Below are 25,969 nucleotides of genomic sequence, written 5' to 3' on the forward strand. Positions count from 1 at the left end.
AATAGGGACTACAAAGTCATAAAAAGGGAGTATAGATAGGAAAAACATTTTCATAAACATCTTCAAATTTGAATTACATATAATTATTATATCGTAAATTTTACAGAGATACAATGTCTGCTTATATTCTGCCTCTAATATGTAAATTTCCAAGAAGGTAATTTTGATTTGAGCCTCTTTGACAAAATTCAAAACCTTGTGCACTTGTGCACCCTAATTCTGTGTTGCCTCAATGCAAACAACTGATCACAGCAATAACCACCTCTGTATTATTCATCAGTTTAAGTTTAATACATGCTAGCTATCTCATTTGAGGTGAGAGATATATCATTCAGATCTCGGATGTCTTCTGCTTGTGTTCTCTTTATTTTTTTGAGCAGTATATAATTAACACATCATTATAGTATGCTACATTTCTATATGTTATTTTATCTTTGTTGTGGTATTATGCTACAGCTTTATCTCATCTGATTTTTCAAATTTTGTTGATCATTGACCAAACATTTTGATTTTGCATTATACATATATTTTCTTGGGCTTATTTGACTTAATGATTGATCCATTCCCCAAATTGAAATGAGAAGAACAACATTTGGCAATCATAGAGATATTTTCCAGATAATCAGAATTCTTGGAAAATATAGAGGTCAGACAAGCTATGAAGTCTTATTGCTTTTATGTAACATGATGTAAGAGTTTTACAATTCTTTCAAATTAAGTCCATGTTGGTTTATTCAGAGGTTGCATCCTATACCTATTTACTTAAGAAAACGTGATGCCGAAAGGCTTGTTTTTGAATCGATGTTCCAATACATACATTTTATTCTCTGCAACGAAGAATCGTGCATAACTGCAATGTGCTTGAATCTTAAATCATAATCATATCGCCATTCGCCGCAACTGTTTCTAGGCATAAAGCAGTTAACTGCAGTGGGCTCGTAGACCCGATTCAAGGCGACGTTTTGAAACGGGCGAACAATTTGGAAAACGCTGGACTTTTCCTTACCTGCTTCGTTAGCAAAAAGTGGCATTTCCTCCCCGTTTTTCTTGACTCTCTAGGCGACCCGTCCGCTGCCCCGGTTCTATTGGCTGGCAGGATATCAGCTGATCTTTTCCCAGTCACTTTCAACATGGCGCCTGCGGTATAAACTGGAACGTGGACATTAGTTCTGATTGGTTGTGCTATACATAGGGGAGCCTATATCGTGGGCCTTTCTTTACTTCCACCCCCGATTCCTTGGGTGATATTTTATAGTTCAACTCCGATTCCTTTGCCTGACGCTTGGCCTGATCCAGATAATAGCAAAGACGGAAACGTTCGAGGGCGGTGTTACCTCCCTCCGAGAACCCCTGCTTCAGCCCTCCGGCTGCCTCACCTCCACGTATTTGCAGTTGCATGCGAAGACTTGTGGAGGAATATAATGTTAGTCTACAGTTTATTGAAAATTACAGATTGGCTGTAAAGTAAGTGTAAAATTAATAGAGTTAAAAGTATTTCAATTCTCGTTATTTGTATGCTATTCCAGTTGCAATTAAGAAGATTCTTGATGTTAAGAAAAACTGTTTCTCAAAAGGTAGCAGTTAAATGCGCAGGCCACATCTCTGAGAAGGGTGGTGGTGGTTATGCGCCTCCAGTAATTTTCGATTGGTCGTGACTGCTTCAAGTACCGATAATATTTATCTAAATTGTAATTGAGAAATAGTATTGCAAAAATAAGCTTAAGATCATTTATCTGCAAAAGAAGAGGTACAAACAAAACATGCTTTTATTTTGTATGAAAATCATAAAGTTCAGTGAGAAAGTTTGCCACTGTACACTCATTTTCTCACCCCTCACCCCCATCTGTATATCAGGGTTTGTTCAGTCCATAGAATCAATTAGTTTTTAACATAATCTGGAACTCTTGTTCAAGAGGCAAATTAATGACTTGTTATTAACTCAGAACCACTTGGAGATGGGCTTGTAGATAAGAAGATAAGCCCAATTTCTGTTCTACCTTAGAAAACTTGCTGTGTATGTTCCTGTTTTTTTTTTTTTTTTTTGCTTTTAAGTTCTCAATCTTACATTATCCATTTTAACCTATGTGTTGCAGAGGTCTAGATTAAAATTATGGTTTGGTATGTCATGCAAACCTAGAAAATTGGTTTGATTAAACTGTTAGATCACAGTTCACTGGAATAAGTGTTACAGTAGGTGAATATAATATGAGATTATATTCCTTGGAACTGTGTCTAAATACAGAGCAGGAGTGCTGAATTATTAATGTTTGGAAATGTAGGGTGTTTGCAGTAAAATTATATTTCTTTTCTTTTCAGAGAATAGTTCAAAGAAACGGATGACAAATAAATGTGTCTGAGGATTTGGTTGAGACTTGCCTTGGCTTCATATAGGAATGAAGCAACCCTAACTGCAATTTCAGTCAGAAATCAATCTTTTTACAAAAGCATGGAGAGTAATCAGAATCAAGACATGGAAACAGATAACTGTAATCTGGAGCAAAATATGGCTCAATCACCTACAGTGAGTACAAGTGGTGGCAGTGAGTCAACAGAAAATGGTGAGAAAATAATCACAGAAGGAAAAGCAAAAGTGATTTTCCCAAATGCCAATGAAGTGTTCTATAATCCTGTCCAAGAGTTCAACAGAGACCTTACGTAAGTAGAGAATAGGGTGAGTTCACAACTGTCGGATGAATGAATGAAGTTGGAATGAAGTAACGATGGAAGAATATCCCTTTGGTTTTTTGGGGAAGGGAAGAGAATATAGTTGGGGTAGCAAGTTGGAATTAGATTTATACTGAAAATATTATCTGTACCTGAAAAAAAGGGATATTCTCTTGTGATTAGCTTCAGAAGATATATTTCTTTGGGTTCTATCTTCCTTGTCTTAAGATCATTTTCATTAGCAAAGGGGTTCTGTCTGTACTTTTCACTTTCTAAAAACTTTTGGGAGAAACTGCTACTTATTGTCACAGGAATCCTCAAGGGGACTGGCTATGTATTTGAGCATAACTACAACATTTCCTTACTTAAAGAACTGTTTTGTAAAAAATGATTTTAGTGTCCCATTTCATGGACAGATCGGGTTGTAGGAGTCCTTAATGTTCACTTTTCTTTTTCTTTGTATTCTTTTTTTTGAAAGCTGGGCTCCAATTGTTATCAAATAATAGAATGTGTTTGCTGAGATTAGTGATGGCGGACTTTTTTTCCCTCGGGTGCTGAAAGCACGCGTGCATGTGCCGGCACCCACAGTGCAATGCTCCCCCGCAGGCCCCACCCATATTTACTGCATATGTGGAATTTTGAGCAATGCAGTAAGATTTAAAATCAGTTCTTGTAGATAAATACTAAGAGTTCTGGACTAATGTGCTGAGCAAATGATTTCAACATAACATTATTAGTACAACATTGCAATCTATATGGAGTTTGTTTTTAGTGCAGAAAAATGTAAATATAAAATTGGACAGTGAAACAATCATTTTTAATTACTGTATAGCTTGTGGGATATTTGATTCATTGAAGTAGTTTCATAAGTATGTAATGCTGTATATCAGGCAAACTGATGTCTCATGCTGCATAAAGTAAAGTTAGTGTGCTGTTATATTAATAGAGGTAAGCAAACAGATCAGAAATAGATCAGAAATCACTTTCTGGTAGATTACATATCACTTCATGCTTATGTGCATTTTATAAAAATTCCTGGAATTTGGTATAATTTAGCAGTAATGATGAAAGTTACATATTTTGAGTTAATTAATACAGAACAAATAAGTACTGGCGTTTAGTTATAAAACATCTGCCTCCCTGCGCTCAGGCTTTTAAAAGTTATTGATGTAGCACAGATGTAATAGATATAGCACAGACGTAATAATAATTTATTAAAGTTATGTGCCACCCAATTCCTAGTGATATGAAAACAGTGGTAGGAAAGAAGAAATATATACAGTTAAAAACAACTTATTTGACTTCTTTCTTCTTAGACTTAAGAAGTGATGTTGATTTGTCATTTTACTTGAAAGAATTTCTTAAATGATTGATGGTTTAGGATGCTGAATTATGTAATGATCTTTTGAAAAAGTCATGCATTTTTGAAAGGACTGTATGCATGGACAATAGATAGGTAATCTTTTGTATATTCTGGCACATTAAACTTTGTAATATGTGCTGATTTTTTCACTTTTAGGTGTGCAGTTATTACTGAATTTGCTCGTCTGCAGCTCTCATCCAAAGGAATTAGGAGTGAGTGGCAATGCTTTCATCACTATTCCATCTAAGGTCCATCAGGTGAAAACAGAGATATATAAGAAGCAAAATGTAGATACCCACTTTTATTGTTTCGTATATTCAGGTGTTGGGATTTATTTTCCTGCCTGCAAAGAAAGAATGTGTATACATTTTAAATAAAAAACTTAACAAGGACTTAACAAGGCAGTATTTTGATTTCCTTCCTCGGGTTATTAGAAAAGGGTTTTTTTAGTGGTTGTGAAGTGAAATAAGCAGACTCACTTTTAATTTTCAGGAACTGTCCCTAGAATAACAATATAGAATGTTTTAATCTTCTGTAATTTGTTCTTGTTGCTTTTTAGCTATTTTATACTTTTAAAAAGAACAACTGCAGTTTACTTACATAATTGAAATTATGAGTAGATTTTTGACAGTGTAGTTCTCCATATACCTATAAGCATGTTCAGGTTTTCAGTAGTGGCAAAATTAAACAGAAGAGGGAGCCTGGCAGTTATATTTATAGTAGGTTATTCTGATCAGGAGAAAACACCATTTAAAAGAGCTGAATATTTGATAATTATATAAAAAAATTTAAGGACTGAGCATTTGTTCAGACAAGATACCAAGGGTGTATACATCTGCTCCATCTTTTTTCTCCAGTTGCAGTCCCTGGGGAAGAAAATACCTCTAAAGTGATTGTTGATCTCTCTGAAACGGGAAAAGATAACTTGGAACACCTGAATTATAGAGATACTACAGATGAGGAGACTACTACAGTTGCACAAGTGGATGAAGTATGCCAGGTATTGTATCTATGTTTCCATATTGGGGTTTTGAGGGTGGATTGGATGAACCGCTCCACTGGCCATTACCAGCCTGTTGTTGTCCAGATATATTTGACCTAAAGTTTCTATCATTGGCACAGTGGTTAGAATGAAGTATTACAGGCAAACTATGCCCACTGTCAGGAGTTTGATCCTGACCAGCTCATGATTGACTCAGCCTTCCATCCTTCCGAAGTTGGTGAAATGAGGACTCAGATTGTGGGAGGCAATATGCTGACATTGTAAACTGCTCAAAGAGTGCTGCAAAGGACTGTGGAGTGGTATATAAGTGCTGTTGCTATTGGTATAATTCACAGCTATCATAATCTTTGTCTGTTCTGTGAGATTGCTTGCTTGCCTGCTTGCTCTTCATTCATTCATTTGTTTGTTCATTTATTTGTTTGTTCATTCGTTGTTTACACTTCTACCCTCCCACAATCCAGAGACTCTCAACAGAATACATGAAGTCTAAAACCAAATAATAAAACAACCCAACCCAAGTTTTTGACCCCTGGCAACTATTTAGACTAGTCTCTGCAGTTTTCCTGGCAAGTTTTTTTGAAGTGGTTTTCATAGCGCAAAAGGAATATTGAAGCTGTTTGCATAGCTTGCCTGCAGCTCCCAGTTCCAACAGCCAATTTTGATGTGTAGATGAGAAGACAGCTTACTCTGCAATCCTTTCCTGTCCAATCTCTCTGTATTGCAAGGGGAGAAAAAAAGAAAAAAAATTAACAGGTCAAGCACAGGAGAATTATTATTGATGGTAATGGTAATTACATGACGAAGAAATGTTGCAAAAGTTATAAATTGGCTATAATTTTTTTTATTTATAAAAAAAATTATATTTTCAGCGTAGTCGTAACTTTGAAAATTTTCTGAAGAAGTAGTCAGTAAGCTAGGATTACCTGTATTACATAGTCAAGATATGATTGATTTTTCCCTGTAAGATCTTAGGAAGGCATACAGTTTTTCCTTAAATAGAACCCAACAAGGATATAACAAAATAAAAGACATTGATAAAAAATGTCTTTGAAATCTCATACACTCTCCCACAAAAACATTAGCACTTTTGATGAGATTTCATATGAAAACATTACATTCTAATATGATTTAGTTTACTCATTATTATATGACCATTTAATTTGGCTTGAGAACACAATTAGAAGATTTTGCAGATGTCATTTAGTTGAATCTCCCTACACAGTGCTGACTATCAAGCTTTAATTTCAAGCTCTACGTTTTATTATATTCGTATCCCATAATTCAATATTACCATAATGAATATATGCATTTTAAATTATAAAAATAAAAGCAGTACAATTAACGGTCGGTATAATTCATATTGGCTGAGCTAACAATTATAAACATGATATAAATAATGGGTTTTGGCCGTTTTCCTGAATCCTATGAGAGTGGGGCTTACCGCTTCTCTTTGGGAGTTGCTTTAATAGCTTGAGAACCATACAAGAGGAGGCTTTTCCTTCATGGCTGGGCTAGGATCTTCAGAGCAGCTATTTGAGGCAGTGACATATATCTGTCTACTGAGTAATATAATACAAGTCTGATCTGTATCAGAGGCCTTCTTCACTATCATGGCACATTGTTGCAGCATGTGTTATAGAAACATGAAATAACCCATTCTTTACAACTTCTGGGATTTGACTGAAGTGATCATTCCTTGTGGGGCTTTACTAATTCTTTTGAAGTAAAGAATCTAGGACTTTGGAATAGTTGCTCATTTCAGCATAGGTTGAAGCATTCAGAGGGTCCACTTTAAGATATAATGGGGGTCCACTTTAAGATATGATACCTCGGTGGTGCAGCGGACTAAAGTGCTGTCAAGTGCTAGCACTTAGCTGCCAGCTGCCTGCAATTAGTGCAAGTTCGAATCTCACTAGGCTCAAGGTTGACTCAGCCTTCCATCCTTTTGAGGTAGGTAAATTGAGGACCCAGATTGTGGGGGCAATAAGCCGACTTTGTATAGAACAACACCGCTTAGGGGGGGCCGAAAGCCCTAATAAGCAGGTATATACAAAAAAGTATGCAGGCTATTGCTATAATGCATTGTAAGCTGCCCTGAGTCTAGGGAGAAGGGTGGCATATAAATTGGACTAATAAATAATAAATAAATAATAATAACTTCTGTATTGTTTTGAGCATGGAAAGTGGTCAAACACCACAAAACACTTAGGAAAGACACATTCTGAACATGTCTGTTTGATATTCTTGAAACTGCCCGGGCCACTTTGGAAATTGAAGCAGGGTTGATCCACATAGTTTCAAGTCACATATTGAACTTTTTAAAGTTAATTCCAACATTTATTTCAGTTTTTCTTTAACTTTTTTTCTTGCCTTTTACAGGAGGGACTCCAAGTGCTGGAAGCTCTGGCGGCTTCTGGACTGCGTTCCATCCGGTTTGCAAAGGAAGTGCCTGGCCTTCAAAGTGTGGTAGCTAATGATAATTCCTCTAAGGCTGTTGAGTTCATCACCCAAAATATTAAGATCAATGGGGTGGAACACCTGGTGACGCCAAGCTTGTCAGATGCTCGGTTAGTAAACTTCTATACAAGAGAGGGATTTCTTTCTTTTTATTCCTTTGACCATTTAACATTCTAAGACATAGCTGGTAAACTCTTGCTTTGCAAAAGAAATAGAATTTTTTTTTTTTTAATAATAACAATGGGAGTTAAAGAAGGACAAGCAAGTTAGATTTCCCTTAGCCACTTTGTAATACTTGACTGACTTATGTTCTTTAATATGGAATAGTATGCAAACTTATTCAGTGAGTCTTGGGGAGTGATAATAATACAGGGTGGATAAAAATCAATGATTTTTTTTAAAAAAAATGATTTTTAAAATTTAAATCGGATTTTTTAAAATTTAAATAGGAGTTTTTTTTTATTTTTATCAAATTTATTTTAATAAAATGCTTTTGGAGTAAAAATTTATCTAAATATAGTTTTCTATTTAAGATACATTAATAATTTAGTTTATTCAGCATGAAATGAAGCTTAGTTATGTAGCATAAGGCTGTATATTCTTCAATATTAGGACTGTCAGTGAGTCAACAGTGGGTCAGAGGAGGAGCCGGGGAGCAGGACAGAGATGACAATTGCTCTTTAAAAATTAAATTATGATTTAAATTGAGTTGATTTAAATCAAGCCTTTTTACTAGTGATTTAAACCATGATTTAAATCATGATTTAAATCAACTTGATTTAAATCAAATCCATCTTGTAATAATATTTTTATTTTATGTCTTGAGTTAATTCTAACTATGAGAAAAGCCATTTCCAAAAACCTATTGCTGTGTTGAAAATAATTTGTACGGTCCTTTTGTTTTGACATGATCAGGTAACTATTTTTATGTACAAAATGAGGTGGGGAGAATTTATAAAGTTTGAATACTATTTAACCTTGATGTTTTTCTGCACTGCCATAGTTGATTATGTGTTGTTTTCTGACAGCTAACAAAGATGATAACAAATCTCAAGATAATAAATGAGAAAGCCAATGTTTATCTGCAGTCTTCGTGAACCCTGGTTTCAAACAAGGCTCAGTGAGGTGTATGCTAAGAGGTGTAGTGAATTCAGTGGCTTAATGACGCTGGAGATAGTCTCTGCTCCTGTGGTTTGAGCCCTAACTCTGCGTGGTGGGATGAGCTCCTGTCATTCACCTCGGCTTTGTCCACCGTAACAGTTTGAAAGCATGTTCTATGCAAGTAGATAGATAGGTACCATTTCCATGGGGAGAGGAGCTGGTGCTCTGTGCAGGCCATCAGATTCCTGATGGCTGTGAACCTTCCCGGCTGCAGTGCCCATTTGCGATGCAGCTCCAGGAAGGAAAGGAGCCTTGGGTGACATTACAAGCAGAACCGCTCATCTTTCTCTCTGGTGCGAAGTCAGCTCGGCCTCCTGTGGCGTACTTTGGGAAGCGTGCAAGCATCTCTTATAACAGGGCTAGTACCATGGCAAGCCAAACTACTATTCTATATACTATATTATTGCAATAGGATTGTGGTCTCCTGGCTACTGCAACAACATGATATGCTAATAATAACAGGTATATGCTATTCTTAAAATCAGGAAGAGTATATGACTTGATGCAGAATTGCCACTTTTGTAGGTACAGCTGGGTACTTGGGAAGTACAGCTGAATCACTGGTGAACAGAGATAATATACGGGTCCTATACTTCAACTACATTTCTAATTATCCCAATCTTTAGTTCTGTCATCAGGGCACAATGTCTGTGCATTACTTAAAAAATAAGAATAGGCTTCCGGTTTGGCTTCCGTCGTCGCTAGATGGTCTTTTGGGACCGCCACCCCCGCCGCCTGTAAAGAGCCGCCCTTACAGCTGGGAGGCGGCTCGAAAAACTCTGTTTCCTTAAGGAAATGTGAGGTGAGCCGGCGAGAGCAGGTAGAGCCCTCTGCGAAGTCCCCAGAGTTTTTTTTTTACTCTTGGGGAGGAAGCAGGATGAGGCTCCCTATTCAGCTCGCTGCTGCTCCGGGCTGCAGGAGAACTCTGTGCTTTGCAGAGCTAGACGATGTGATGAACCTAATCAGCGAAAACTAATAGATTGATTGAATAAGCAGGATGAAATCCGGATTTGGGACTCTAAATCGCAAGTATTTGTAACAACCCTATGATTGATTTTAAGAATGAAGAAAGAGTGAAAAGGGGGAAAAAAAAGTTTAAAATGGCAGCTGGCTGAGGCTTGAGAAGAAAGCTGAAAGCGAAAGTCTTTCCGTTTGAATGGCTTAATATGTTACAAAGTATCTAGCAATAGCGCTGGCTACAAGAGAAGGAAAAAAAATTCTGTTTTATGCTTCTTCCTTTCTTAGAGACTTGATATTGATATTGTGTGGAGAGAAGACTTTTGCTTTAAAAAGAGTCTGTTTGTGTGGCAGGATGGCATTAAAACTGACAAAGCCAGACAACCAAGCTGTGGGGGGGGGGCTCCCCCATTTATAAATCACAAGAGCAATTTTTGAGCTCGCAGATGCAGAAAGATTTAAAGGAATTTGTTGTGGAGGAGATGGCAAGACGTGATGAGATTATGAATCAGAATCTTGAAAATTTTAGACAGGAAATTAAAGAGTTGGTTCAACAAAAGTATGATAACCTGAAGCGATATATTGTAACAGCTTTGAAAAGTTTCTCAGAAATAATTCTAAAGATGGATAAAGATATCAATTTAGAAATAGAGTCTAAAATGAAGGAAGCTGATCATAAGATTCATAATCTGGATAATAAAATACAAAGAATTGAAAATGATTTGACAATGATTCAAGAAAATAGCTCAGAAGTAGAGTCTAAAATGAAGGAAGCTGATCACAAGACTTACAATGCAGATAATATAAAGCAAAGGATTGAAAATGAAGTTACAATGATGCAATTTAGATCCATGGAATTTGCGATCAGAATGAGAGGAATACAGGAAAATAACAGAGACTTGAGAAAGATGTCTGCTGAAGTTCTGGCTGTGATCTTAAAGGTCAGTGTTGAAGAAGTACTCTGTAAGATTGATAAGCCCTATAGAGTAAATTCTTGGGTGGCAAAGCAAAGACAATTGCCTAGAGATGTGGTGATTTATTTTATTGATAAAGGAATAAGAAATGATATTGTGCAAAAGTCTTTCAACTCCACGCTAGAAATGAATGGAGTGAAGATTTGGATATATAAAGAGCTGCCGTCCAAGATGTTAAAAGATAGAAAGGACTTTGGATTTTTGGTGACTGAGCTAAAGAAACAAAACATCCCATTTAGGTGGGATGCTCCAGTTGGTATAATATTGAGATATCAAGGAGAAAGATATCAATTAAACACTGTTGAAAAAGCGGAAGAATTTTACTACAAGGTTTTTAAAATGGGCCCAACATCTCCACGTATGTCATCAGTGTCAGGAATACAGGAGGGGGATAAAGATAAGCAAAATGAACAAAAGATTGAAACTCAGGCCAAGCAGATGGAGATGGAGGTAATGGAAAAACGACAAGTTATAGAGGGCTTTTTGGATGAGCCGCTTTTGGATTCTCCTTCAGAGGCTATAGCTGGATTACTATAAATAGAGAGGTGGCTTTGGATCTCGATTTGATGTCTTATCAAGTTAAAGACCAGCATGTAATTCAATCAGCTGACATACAAGTCCTAGAAAGGCAACCAGGATGGAGACCTAAACCACAACAAGTTAGGTTACTGATTGCTTAGTTTAGGAAAAGGGATGTTATGTTTAGATATTAATATACTTAAAAGATTTGAATTAAGAGATATATGTATGGGGGTGGAGGAAATGGGTAGATTGTGAGCAGAATAAATGCCAAATTAGGATCTATTATATAGTTTTATAGCCGAATGCTGTTTTGAAATGTATAGTATACGGGGGACATAATAATAATGTTAGAAAGAAACGCTAAGCACATAGGGGTGGTGTAAAGGGTGGTAAAGTATTATATAATGTGATATTAATTTGGATTTCATCTTGTAGAAGCCATGGGGGGAGGGGAGAGGGAGGGGGGGGTTAGGGAGCGGGAGGGGGAAAGGGGGAAAAATTTGTATTTGAAAAACTTTTTCAATTTAAAAAAAAAAAAGAATACACAAAGGAGTTAATTTTCCAGAATTTCCATCTCTTTCTGTTCTTGTGCCAGTCGAAAACAGCTTTCCTTATTGAGCAAATTATCCATCTACTCCCCTCTTCATTTGTGGAATTAAGCTGGATAAACATCTCTGACTTGCATTAGATATGTATTCGTTGGCCTAATCTTTTGTTGATGTGGAATCATATTATGGGCATGCCTCATATTGAAAACAATCTCTATATGAGCAGCCAGCCTGCTAGGGAAAATAGCTTATCCTCCATTTTAGGTACAGTTTTCTGTGTATGCCAAATGCTTTAGCATAGAGAAGGATTAACTGAGCTTCCTTTTCAATGGAAGCCCACATCTACTGTTTCTTAGAATTTTCTGCTTCCTCCTTTTTTTTTTTTTTTAATTTGATTTATATGCCGCCCTTCTCCGAAGACTCAGGGTGTCTTACAATGTGCTCAGCAATATTCCTTTATCAATAAAATAAATCACCACATCTCTAGGCAATTGTCTTTGCTTTGCCACCCAAGAATTTACTCTGTAGGCCTTATCAATCTTACAGAGGACTTCTTCATAGCTTTCTAGCTATGGGAGATACCACACCTAATCATTGTCTGTCACTGTCTCTCTCTCTCTCTCTTGGGCAGGATGCTGCTATATCGCAAAAAGGCAGCTAAAGAATTCTTTGATGTTATTGACCTGGACCCGTATGGCAGCCCTTCTGGTTTCTTGGATGCTGTGGTGCAGTGCGTGAGGGATGGAGGTGAGTTGGTAGCTTCTTTCATTTCTAGGCATTGTTACTAATAGTGAAGAAGGGGCTGCTCAGAATACTGGGGTTTTTTTCCCAAGAATTTTCTTGATAAACGTTTCCAGTTTTTTAATGACAAATTGAAATAACAACATGGATTTCATATTGTAACATTTGTTTTCTAAAATGGGGTATCTCTTTAGCCATATCTTGACTCCTGATCAATAGGAAATAATAATGATGTTCCAAAGGTTATAAACTGTTCAAGAATGATTGAGACGTATATTTATTTATTAAATTTTTATCCCACCTTTATTACTTTATAAGTAACTCAAGGCAACAAGCATACACAATACACCTTCTTCCTCCTGTTTTCCACACAACAACAACAACAAAACAACCATATGAAGGAGGGGGGTGTGTTGAGCTGAGAGTGACTAGCCTACAGTCACCAAGACAGCTTTTGTGCCCAAGGCAGGACTAGAACTCAATCTCCTGGTTCTAGCCTAGGCTTAACCACTAGGCCAAACAAGCTCTCAAAGTGAACATTACATAGTGAAAAGAGAAAAACCAGGACTCGAGTCTGGAATCAGGCTCTAGGCTTTTCATACTGGCAAATAATATTGCTGTCAGATATGTCCCTAGAGGCTTTTTTTTTAATATATAAAATTTGTAATTTTATTATAACACATATATGACATTCACATAACATCCAACATATAAATATCTTATCGTTTTTAAGCATTGTTTCATCATCGTCTTCCTTCTGTTATTTTATCTTTTTCCCCCTGTGACTTCATTTCATTCCTCTCTTTCCCCCCCCCATTATCCTTCCCCCCACTTTTCCTTCCCCTCTATACGGATCTATGTATTTTACTTATATCTTTAGTACTATACATTTCTACATTCTTGTTATATACATTTTTATTTCACTCCATACATTTGTTGTATATATAATTTATAGTCATACTCTTCTCTTCTAATAATCTTTATTCTTTGTTTCTAGTCTTAAGCCATTTATACCATTTATTCCATCATCGTCTTCCTTCTGTTATTTTATCTTTTTCCCCCTGTGACTTCATTTCATTCCTCTCTTCCCCCCCCCCATTATCCTTCCCCCCACTTTTCCTTCCCCTCTATACGGATCTATGTATTTTACTTATATCTTTAGTACTATACATTTCTACATTCTTGTTATATACATTTTTATTTCACTCCAAACATTTGTTGTATATATAATTTATAGTCATACTCTTCTCTTCTAATAATCTTTATTCTTTGTTTCTAGTCTTAAGCCATTTATACCATTTATTCCATCATCGTCTTCCTTCTGTTATTTTATCTTTTTCCCCCTGTGACTTCATTTCATTCCTCTCTTCCCCCCCCCCCATTATCCTTCCCCCCACTTTTCCTTCCCCTCTATACGGATCTATGTATTTTACTTATATCTTTAGTACTATACATTTCTACATTCTTGTTATATACATTTTTATTTCACTCCATACATTTGTTGTATATATAATTTATAGTCATACTCTTCTCTTCTAATAATCTTTATTCTTTGTTTCTAGTCTTAAGCCATTTATACCATTTATTCCATCATCGTCTTCCTTCTGTTATTTTATCTTTTTCCCCCTGTGACTTCATTTCATTCCTCTCTTCCCCCCCCCCATTATCCTTCCCCCCACTTTTCCTTCCCCTCTATACGGATCTATGTATTTTACTTATATCTTTAGTACTATACATTTCTACATTCTTGTTATATACATTTTTATTTCACTCCATACATTTGTTGTATATATAATTTATAGTCATACTCTTCTCTTCTAATAATCTTTATTCTTTGTTTCTAGTCTTAAGCCATTTATACCATTTATTCCATCATCGTCTTCCTTCTGTTATTTTATCTTTTTCCCCCTGTGACTTCATTTCATTCCTCTCTTCCCCCCCATTATCCTTCCCCCCACTTTTCCTTCCCCTCTATACGGATCTATGTATTTTACTTATATCTTTAGTACTATACATTTCTACATTCTTGTTATATACATTTTTATTTCACTCCATACATTTGTTGTATATATAATTTATAGTCATACTCTTCTCTTCTAATAATCTTTATTCTTTGTTTCTAGTCTTAAGCCATTTATACCATTTATTCCATCATCGTCTTCCTTCTGTTATTTTATCTTTTTCCCCCTGTGACTTCATTTCATTCCTCTCTTTCCCCCCCCCATTATCCTTCCCCCCACTTTTCCTTCCCCTCTATACGGATCTATGTATTTTACTTATATCTTTAGTACTATACATTTCTACATTCTTGTTATATACATTTTTATTTCACTCCATACATTTGTTGTATATATAATTTATAGTCATACTCTTCTCTTCTAATAATCTTTATTCTTTGTTTCTAGTCTTAAGCCATTTATACCATTTATTCCATCATCGTCTTCCTTCTGTTATTTTATCTTTTTCCCCCTGTGACTTCATTTCATTCCTCTCTTCCCCCCCCCCATTATCCTTCCCCCCACTTTTCCTTCCCCTCTATACGGATCTATGTATTTTACTTATATCTTTAGTACTATACATTTCTACATTCTTGTTATATACATTTTTATTTCACTCCATACATTTGTTGTATATATAATTTATAGTCATACTCTTCTCTTCTAATAATCTTTATTCTTTGTTTCTAGTCTTAAGCCATTTATACCATTTATTCCATCATCGTCTTCCTTCTGTTATTTTATCTTTTTCCCCCTGTGACTTCATTTCATTCCTCTCTTTCCCCCCCCCATTATCCTTCCCCCCACTTTTCCTTCCCCTCTATACGGATCTATGTATTTTACTTATATCTTTAGTACTATACATTTCTACATTCTTGTTATATACATTTTTATTTCACTCCATACATTTGTTGTATATATAATTTATAGTCATACTCTTCTCTTCTAATAATCTTTATTCTTTGTTTCTAGTCTTAAGCCATTTATACCATTTATTCCATCATCGTCTTCCTTCTGTTATTTTATCTTTTTCCCCCTGTGACTTCATTTCATTCCTCTCTTCCCCCCCATTATCCTTCCCCCCACTTTTCCTTCCCCTCTATACGGATCTATGTATTTTACTTATATCTTTAGTACTATACATTTCTACATTCTTGTTATATACATTTTTATTTCACTCCATACATTTGTTGTATATATAATTTATAGTCATACTCTTCTCTTCTAATAATCTTTATTCTTTGTTTCTAGTCTTAAGCCATTTATACCATTTATTCCATCATCGTCTTCCTTCTGTTATTTTATCTTTTTCCCCCTGTGACTTCATTTCATTCCTCTCTTTCCCCCCCCCCATTATCCTTCCCCCCACTTTTCCTTCCCCTCTATACGGATCTATGTATTTTACTTATATCTTTAGTACTATACATTTCTACATTCTTGTTATATACATTTTTATTTCACTCCATACATTTGTTGTATATATAATTTATAGTCATACTCTTCTCTTCTAATAATCTTTATTCTTTGTTTCTAGTCTTAAGCCATTTATACCATTTATTCCATCATCGTCTTCCTTCTGTTATTTTATCTTTTTCCCCCTGTGACTTCATTTCATTCCTCTCTTTCCCCCCCCCATTATCCTTCCCCCCACTTTTCCTTCCCCTCTATACGGATCTATGTATTTTACTTATATCTTTAGTACTATACATTTCTACATTCTTGTTATATACATTTTTATTTCACTCCATACATTTGTTGTATATATAATTTATAGTCATACTCTTCTCTTCTAATAATCTTTATTCTTTGTTTCTAGTCTTAAGCCATTTATACCATTTATTCCATCATCGTCTTCCTTCTGTTATTTTATCTTTTTCCCCCTGTGACTTCATTTCATTCCTCTCTTCCCCCCCCCCATTATCCTTCCCCCCACTTTTCCTTCCCCTCTATACGGATCTATGTATTTTACTTATATCTTTAGTACTATACATTTCTACATTCTTGTTATATACATTTTTATTTCACTCCAAACATTTGTTGTATATATATTTTATAGTCATACTCTTCTCTTCTAATAATCTTTATTCTTTGTTTCTAGTCTTAAGCCATTTATACCATTTATTCCATATTCTATAATAGTCTGTCTCTTCTTTTTCTTTAATTTCTTTTGTTAATCTGTCCATTTCAGCACACTCTAAAATCTTATCTATCAGTTCTTCCTCATTTGGAGTTCTTTCCTGTTTCCAATTTTTTGCATATACTATTCGTGCTGCAGTCAAGATGTGTAGCATCAAATATTTTATTTCTTTGGAGTATGGTCTTGTGAAGATTCCTACCAAAAATTTTTCTAGTTTCTTTTCTATTTGTTGGTCTGTTATCTGTTCTATCCATTTTTTGATGTTTGTCCAAAAATTTTTTGCTTCTGGGCACGTCCACCGTAGATGGTAATATGTTCCTTGGGATTTCTTACATTTCCAACATATTGCGCTATTGTTCGGATGTATCTTTGCAATCTTTGCATACAAGGAAAATCAGTTGAAGATGTTTTATAGATGGCATATGTCACCAACAAGACTTGCAAAGATACATCCTAGAGGCTTCTTAATATAAGAGACTGTAAGGTAGACTGGCTAATTTTATTTGTGTTCCCTTTTTATGCCTGATACTGTAGGAGAGAAGGAAGTAGAATTGCACTGGCTCAGCCATGAGCAGGTCTAGAGTGAAGCCATTGGCACAAGCTCATTGACTCTTCTTGTCTGTTTCTCCTTAGCGCCTTAGGTATGTTTGGGAGAAGTGTTGGTTTGCATTTTTTTCTACAATTTGCCTCCAACAGGTCTGCTGTGTGTTACATGCACTGACATGGCTGTATTGGCTGGGAAATTGGGCGAAACATGTTACAGCAAATATGGAGGCGTGTCAATCGGCACCACCTCCTGTCATGAGATGGTGAGTAGGAGAGAGTGCCTGGCAGTGAGATGCTTACATTCTGTTGCCGTGTTTTATCTCCTTGTTATTCTGCTCAAAAGGAAATTAATATTTCCCAAATTAGCAAGGACAGCTAGTAGTAACTAGTAAGGTCTTATAAGTATCGCAGTACTGGGGCTGATAAAGAATGGAATGGGAACTTCACATGCTGTGAAGAATATACAAAGTTCTTACATATACTCTGTAAAGTTAGCCATATTGTGCCAGCAACCAAAGACAAAAGGAACCCCTGCTGCACTGTCCTTTTTCTTTCAGGCCCTACGAATTATCCTGCACAGCCTGGATCTTCGGGCCAACTGCTACCAGCGCTATATTGTTCCACTGTTGTCTGTCAGTGTGGACTTTTACATCCGTGTGTTTGTTCGAGTCTTCAGTGGACCATCCAAGGTCAAAGCTTCTGCTAGGTGAGCACCTGCTCAAGACGGTGTTTCACTTTTTCTGCTGTGCTTCCCCTGCGGAGGAAAAAAATTCAAATCTCCTGCTTGCTTTCCAACTGTTCCCAATTCGTTGCATTCAGGAGGAGGATGTCCAATATAGCTGGCATGACTCAAGGCTGATACTGGACATTTCCTTCTTTGCCCTTCCTCTAATTTCTCTATGTTTATGTTTATGTTTATTATATTTGTATACCGCCCTTCTCCCAAAGGACTCGGGGCAGTGAACAGCCAGCAGATAAAATACAAAAAATACAAAATTTAAAACAATATTAAAATCCAATTAAACTAATTTGGCCCACAGTTAAAACACCCGTATATTAAAACCCATAATTTAACAATTTAAAATTAAAACAATTTTAAAAAGTTAGGTCAGGTCAGCCCGGCTTGATGAAACAGAAACATCGTTAGGGCACGGCGGAAAGTGCGCAGATCCGGGATCCGCCGTATCTCCAGGAGCAGCTCATTCCAGAGGGTAGGTGCCCCTACAGAGAAGGCTCTCCCCCTGGGGGCCGCCAGCCATCATTGTGTGGTTGATAGCACCCTGAGGAGCCCCTCTCTGTGGGAGCGTACTGGTCGGTGGGAGGCTACCGGCGGCAGAAAGCAGTCTCGTAAATACCCGGGTCCTAAGCCATGGAGCGCTCTAAAGGTGGTAACCAATACCTTGAAGCGCACCCAGAAGACCACCGGGAGCCAGTGCAGCTCACGCAGGAGAGGTGTTACATGGGAGTGCCGAGTCGCCCCCATAACCACCTGCACGACTGTATTCTGGACCAGTTGGAGCCTCCGGGTGCTTCTCAAGGGGAGCCCCATGTAGAGAGCATTATAGTAGTCCAAGCGGGACGTGACAAGGGCATGAGTGACCGTGCATAAGGCATCCCAATCCAGAAAGGGACGCAGCTGGTGGATCAGGCCGTCATATGCTCTTCCAAAGACAGCCGTGTATCCAGGAGAACACCCAAGTTGTGAGCCCTCTCTAGCAACTCTTCTTTTCTTTCTCTTGGCAGCAAACAGGCCTTGGTTTATAACTGTGTGGGCTGTGGATCATTTCATATCCAGAGGCTTGGCAAGATGGTCAGCGATGGAAAAAAGTAAGAGTTAAGGATATTGTTGAGTTACACCCGAAGTTGTGGTTTATAAAGCAGAGTACTGTTAGAGTTTTACGCACAGAAATGTTTTGAGAGTAATTGAGAATAACATACAGACAAACTGGGTTTTTTAGTATTTAACTTTTAGGGAAAAGCAAAATCATAATCCTTTAACAATCCAAGTCTTAACCATATAAAGTGCAATATAAGATCAATCCAGGGATATAAAATCTTCTTACCAGTTTGTAGAAAAATACAAGGAACAATCAGAAACAATATAAAAATAGTTCAATAAATATCAGAAAGCAGTAAATAAATAATCATGATCAAACAATTGACCATAGGGAGATCAAAAAGAGTTACAGCGTAGCAGCAGGTAAAAATGGTGTAGTATAAACACTAACCATACTTTAGCTTTCCTTAAATACATTGGCTACAGAGCTCAGCCAATCAGGATGCAAAATGACTCAGCACAGTTCTTAAAGCTACATAATACATTCACATAATACAAACATACAATGTTGGCTTATATATTTCCTGGCCAATCAATTAGGCAATAACCATTTCCTAACAGTTTCGATAGCATAGTGGCAGTTTCCTTTATTCTGCTGCCTAAATCACTTTTGGTGTATACAGCTTTTTTCTTCTAGATATTTTCTCCTGCACTGATCATAGCAGAAAAATAATTCCCCATTTTAATAAGTATTGCTTTTTTAGTTGGAACTGCTAGTTGATCCCCATCTTTCTTTTCCCTTTGAATTTTAAAATTAAAAAAAAAAATTATCTGCCCACATCTATCAGAAGCTCATGAGCTGGGAAATTAAAAATATGAAAGCGTACACAAAAAGAGGTATATGTTTATTGGAAGCCCAAAAACTATTAAGTATTTTATTTGTCCAAGAGGAAGATGATCTCATATTTAGGATAATCCTACAAAAAAAAAAAGAGATAGACAGAAAATTACATAAACAAAAATTCTCATTGGAAAATATGGCCTCACATTTACTGCCTCTTTGCATTAGAAACTGCCTACTCTTTTCCCCAGTTGAAACATTGCTGCTGAGGACTCAGAGGTTTAACTCTGAGCAGATGCTGTACGTCTGTCTCTGATGCTTGATCTATATTGTGCTAGAGAAGAGAGACCTGTGGGGCCATTGGCCTTGGACTTTTAGACAACCTGTGCTTGTAACACAAAGGAATTATTTGATAAACAGGGAGGAAGCAAAACCATCTGTTATTGTGATCTGGCTTTACGGCATCTGCTTCTCTTCTGTATAACCCCACAGCTTCAACTATAAGGCTGCTTGTGGCCCCCCTGTAGGCCCATCCTGTGAACATTGCCATCAGCACCACCAGGTGAGCCGGGACAATATGTAGCCTCATGGCTTGGCTTACATCAGGGGTGTCAAACTCGCGGCCCACAGCCCGGATGCATCACGCACTGGCCACCCCCACCCCCGGTTTAGCAAAGGGGGGAAAAGTCACAATACATCATGTGACGACGTGACAATGCAAGTTTGATTCCCCAGCTAAAAAATGTGGCAGTTAAGAAGCAAAAAAGAAAATTGTCATCCAAAACTGACACCTGCCTTACATGTTCTTGGAGAAGTGATTTTTCCCAAGCTGATATTCCCTCCTCCTCCTCCTTGTCCTGCAGTTGGCTGGCCCGATGTGGGCAGCACCGCTTCACGATTTGGGTTTTGTCCAGCGAGTCTTGTCAGCAGTTGAGAGTAACCCAGGCCGCTTTCAGACAAATCAACGGATACAGGGCATCCTGAGCATGGTGATGGAGGTGAGTGTGATGGCTGTTGGCAGAGTGAATAGGACGGTTCTCTTTTCCCCAGAATGTGTCATCAAGTAGTAAAGTAGTGGAGAGCTAGCCAGCATATCACCAGGTTTTGCAGGCAGCATTGCTCCGTTCAGCCTTAAGTCAGCCTTCCCCATTGCAAGGCACCAATGTGCAAGCCACGGTCTGGGTTCTTGCAAGGCTATTGACATCATTTTTATGAGGCAGTTGAAATAGTGAATAAGCTTATCTAAAAGGGAACCTCTTAAAAAGTGCCTCATGAATGGATCATTTGTTGAAAGCAGAATGTGACTAAAACATGGTTGCAGTAGTAGATATGCCTCTTCTGTAACCTCACTAGACTATCTTCCCTGTGTAATTAGTATCTGCTTTCCTCTGCATGCAGGAACTACCTGATGTCCCTCTCTATTATACCCTTGATAAACTCAGTAAAACTATCCATTCTAACAGCCCTTCTCTACTACAGTTCAGGTAAGATGAACTTGCTAATTTGCACCAAGATCTTGTATTTAACTTTAAAAAGGAATATCCTAAGATAGGTTGTGAATGTGGTGATAGACAGGATTTCCTTGCAATTGCTGGTAAAGCCAAAGTTTGAATGCCATTGTGATATTGAGGAGATAATGTGTTTTTTTCTGTTAGTCCTACCAATAGTGATGCATTAATCCAGAGCTTGCTAAGAGACTCACTGGTTTTTTTTAGCAAGTTATCTGGTCTTGGGAATCTCTGAATCTTTTCAAACATAAGCAGAATAATCATCACATGCAGATGGCTCAGGCCCCATTGCCTGACAAACATGTTGTTTAAAAGATTCCTTCTCCAAGACTGTGGTTGACTCAAGGATAAATTTTGATTTGGGTGATTTGAATTATGAGCCCTAGTGATGCAGTGGTTAGAATGCAGTATTGCAGGTTACTTCTGCTGACTTCCAGTTGCCGGCTCAGGACTCCGCCTTCCACCCTTCCGAGGTCAGTAAAATGAGGAGCCAGATTGTTAGGGGCAATATGCTGACTCTGTAAACCGCTTAGAGAGGGCTGTAAAGCACTGTAAAGCGGCATATAAATGTCCTATTGCTATTGCAAATACAGCTGCTCAGGGTCTCTAGCATATGTCCTGTGATTTTAAGGATATACAAAGAGCACATTTCATAGGAAAGTAGAGAAGAAGTTGTAAAAAAACAAGCTACAGCATTTAAACAAACAGCATAGAAAAAACAGGTTTGACCCAATTGGAGTCTCATGTTTAGATGATTGTACCAATTTTCCTACTGATTCAAACAACGTTGACCTGTCCCAATTGATGTTGGGGGTTCTGCTAATCTTTTTCCTTAGGGAAGTTAGGGCATGTTTTAATATAAGCTTTCTCTGGATTCTTTTTCAGATCAGCTCTTCTTCACGCTGGTTACCAAGTGTCGCTTTCTCATGCCTGTAAGAATGCTATCAAAACAGATGCACCATCATCTGTGCTTTGGGACATTATGCGCTGCTGGGTGAGCAATGGTCTTAACTTTCATTATAAGGGAGCTTTCTTTTCTTTTGACATTATATAGCAACTATGGAGGCCTCTTTAAGGTTATTCCAGGCATCAAGATTCTCACAGAGGTAATTTCTGGTTTCTCCTCTTCCCTAGTTTTTAGGCAAAGCCAATCGGCTTAAACTAATTTCTTTCTGCAAACTTTAATAAAGTTCAGTGGGAGGTAGCCCTAAAAGATTTGGGGGAAAAACCCACCAACAACCTAAGACATCCATTCTACAGTTGGTTGCCTTTGCTGTTGTCTACACTCTTCCTCTAGGTCAGGGCTGTCAAATTTGCGGCCCGGATTCATCACACGCTGCCCACACCCATACCCGGTTTAGCAAAGGGGGGAAAAGTTGCGATATGTCACGTGATGACGCCATGACGATGCGAGTTTGGCACCCGTGCTCTAGGCTCTTTTTTTAGATTAAACTGCTGTTCTTTTTCTTCCTCTGCCCATCCCCACCTGTAGGAGCAGCTCAATCCTGTGAAAAGAGAGCGCCTTTCAGAGCACAGCCCAGCTGCTCACATCCTTTCCATGGAACCCAAGTAGGTGATTGTCACATGGTGGAATGGGCTTGAGATGAGCAAATGTGGATTTTGAGCTGAGAAACAAATGGCTTTAGGTATTGCAGGATATTAAAAACTTGGATGTTTTGAAGGCATAAATCTAGTTTCTGAAGGCAAAAAGGAAGCAAACAAAAAAGAGCCTCTCTCTGAGGGAGATGGGTGGTTAAGAAGTTTGATAAATAAAAATGAAATCATAAAATTAAATTAAAAAGACATACCATATTTTTCGGACTATAAGACGCACCTAAAGGTGCGAGGAAGAGGAAAACAAAAAAAAAAGTTTTTGGCCTCTGCGCGCCGCATTTTTGAGCCTTTTTTCAGGCCTTTTTCAGCCTTTTTGGGGGCTTTTTTTGGCCCATTTTTTATGCTTTTTTCGGCCCGTTTTTTCCAGAAAAGCCTCAAAAACGGGCTGAAAAAAAGGCCTGTAAAAAAAAGGCCCGAAAATGGGGTGTGCGGAGGCCAAAAAAAAAACAGCCGGTGGGTAGGCGGTGCTTCGGCAGTATTTGGTTTATAAGATGCACAGAAATTTTCACCCCCTTTTGGGAGACAAAAAAGTGTGTCTTATAGTCCGAAAAATACGGTACATATATAATATACATACATACATACATACAGGGAGGATGGTGGTAGAGGGAAGAGAATCTCCCAAGAGTGTTATTTTGAAGCTGTTTCTTTTGCAGAGAAAAATGTAAGATACTGAATGTTTTTACCACTGGCAGAACCTACTTAAAAAGTTCCTATGGGTTAGAATTTCATCACACGTTCTAATCTGCCCCTTATTCTGACTTTCTATAAATTGTCCAGGTTGCAGGCATCCTTTACTGTCCGAGCAGATGCTAATCCTAAATCACGAAAACAGAAACTCCGGCGGTTCCAGATGAATCCTGAGCCCTTCTGGGGTCCCAAAGCAAGAGCAAAAGCAGGGTAAAGGGATTTAAAAGGAATCATGGGGTGCTGGGAGGAAATCAGAACATCCAGATTTAAACTCTTCTGGGATTGCAATTACCTCTGTGATATTTGAAGGGGGGAAAAAAGAGTTCTGTTTCTTCATTGTAAAACTGATCCCAGATGCATTGTTTGGGCTGCGAATCATAGCCTTGTTAATAGAACTTTTGTCTTGGAAGGTTGTGTGGCAAAGGGAAGGGCATAGCTAGTATCTTCCTCTGCATCTTGATTCCCTTCTCAGAAAATAAAAAAAGCTTACATGCACATACGACAGCTGCAGCTCAGGCCCTTGGCTGATGTTACCATTACTTCTCCTTGCTGGGTGCAACCTAATCATAGAAGGAGTGTAGGCTAGTCCTCTTGGATGCAGAAGCAGGTGGGTGTCTTCCCACTCACCGCTCAATATTTTTACAGGGTTTGCTGTATCTTTCCATTATGAGCCCTTTTGGTGCCCCATTAAAACCAAAGGCCAGCTGCCTTGGTTCAAGCCTAATTATTTTTCTGGGTTAGGGGTGGGATTTCCTCTTGTCTGCAGGAAAAGAGAAAGTTACATCAAAACAAGAGGAAAGTCTGTGCAGAAGGGGATGATGATTCGCACCTAAAAAACTTTCCATGCAAAAGGTTCCGGCAGGTAAGCGGCCAAAGTTACTCTGCATGAACTGAACTCAAGTTTCTTGTGACAGCACAGGTCAAGGAAGAAATGTGATTGGCATGTGATAGAAAAGGACCATGGCACATTGCTTCCTTTGGTTTCTGTAACATTTAGTCATGGGATTGATATAGCTGGGTTATAGCACAGATGGAGACATTTGGATCTAAAGGAAATGGGGAAAGGAAATGACCTCTTAACTAGAGCATCTTTTGAGGTGACTGCACCAATCAAGAACCAGTGCAGGGTCTAAGCTTCCTGGGAAAGGGGAAAAATGGATGGAGGGCTCTCTTCTCCATACAGGGGGTCTGGAAACTGCAGGGGCATTCAATTTGCCTCCTAGAAACAGAGAAAACATTCACCAAGGTTTGGGTTTTTTTAGCCACAGATAAGAAAGGAAATAATGAGTAAGAAATGTCTGCTCTAGCTTAAGAGTGGCAGCCAGAACCAATAATCTTGCATATCTAGCCAGTCCATTTTAGCCAATGTTATACTGTAATTAACAGATGACTCCAATTAAGTACCAAAGTATCCTCTGGAAATAGATTTGGCTGCTTCCGAGTATAAAATGGTCTTTCAAGCTAGAATGCTGCTTGCTTGATATTTTACCAAACTGCTCAGTTTTGGCAGACCTAAGGCAGCAACAAAAATTTAAGTCTTTGTGGATGCAATGTACATTACAAACAAAAGGCACACTGTGAAAAATCTCCTTGAAGACTTGCCATTTTTGACTTCTATATATAAAAATACTAAAGATAACGCATATTGAAGACAGCATAGTTTATTCCCCAGATCTGCTGAGTGCTTTATCTAGGCATTTTTTTTAGCAGTCATTTATATAAATATTATAGGTTGGATTAGGTGCAACAATATAAATGTCTTAAATAAGTTGTTTCCAATGAATGCCATTTTTCTTCCCAGGGTGACTGTACCTTAGGGGACAAATGCTGCTACTCCCACGAGACTCAGAATGAGTGACGCACCAATAACAGCAGTGTGACAAAAAAGTCCTGAATGCCTGGTGTGATTTTTATTTTTGCATTTATAGGCAATCTTTATATTTTAATGACTGTCAAAATGTGCATGCTAATTAAATACTATTATCTTTTGATGACGTTTGGGTTTGTGATTGTTTAACACTGATGAGAGTATCGTTTTGACTCGTGAGCATTTTTGTAGGGCGTGGATTAACAATATCTAAAAACCAGTTCAGCCAAGTAGAACAGCAGAGAACAAATTTACATATGGCCGTCTCCACTTTTTTAAAAAAATATTCTATCTGTACCAGTCTGCATGCAGAAAATCCCAAGGCTGAGGCATCTTTATGTGAAACATTTTTTTTTTTTTTTTTTGCTATTGGCAGGCAAGATGAGCAACACTGGGTAAGACTGAGCTATATGACTTGGTGTAAGGCAACTTCCTGTGATTGGCAGAAATATTATATTTCAGGCTATATGGTTTTATTTCATCATACATGTAATTCTGGTCAAAATCTCAGGGTAAGAGTCCCACAATTCTCTCCCCCCAATTGCTTATATGAGCCCCATTCATTGCTCTTTTCAAGCTGACAGTACATCTCCCAATAAAGC

At 37.7% G+C, this 25,969-nt stretch overlaps 1 protein-coding gene across 1 annotated transcript; it reads left to right on the forward strand.

Annotated features, from left to right (window-relative positions):
• The first annotated feature begins 1,375 nt into the window (after positions 1-1,375).
• TRMT1 (tRNA methyltransferase 1) lies at positions 1,376-25,690 on the forward strand. The gene is made up of 17 exons (XM_070934367.1): positions 1,376-1,464; positions 2,317-2,655; positions 4,184-4,239; positions 4,885-5,027; positions 7,410-7,597; positions 12,281-12,396; positions 17,221-17,333; positions 17,628-17,776; positions 18,814-18,897; positions 20,181-20,250; positions 20,552-20,686; positions 21,087-21,172; positions 22,082-22,190; positions 22,689-22,765; positions 23,591-23,710; positions 24,242-24,362; positions 25,302-25,690. Exons 2-17 carry the CDS (start codon positions 2,348-2,350, stop codon positions 25,356-25,358), a joined length of 1,932 nt encoding a protein of 643 aa, XP_070790468.1. The 5' UTR covers positions 1,376-1,464; positions 2,317-2,347; the 3' UTR covers positions 25,359-25,690.
• Positions 25,691-25,969: the final 279 nt, after the last annotated feature.

Source organism: Pituophis catenifer, unplaced genomic scaffold (assembly GCF_029215685.1).
Source record: "Pituophis catenifer annectens isolate HBS135680 unplaced genomic scaffold, rPitCat1.0.hap2 SCAF_2, whole genome shotgun sequence".
Classification (NCBI taxonomy): Eukaryota; Metazoa; Chordata; class Lepidosauria; order Squamata; family Colubridae; genus Pituophis; species Pituophis catenifer.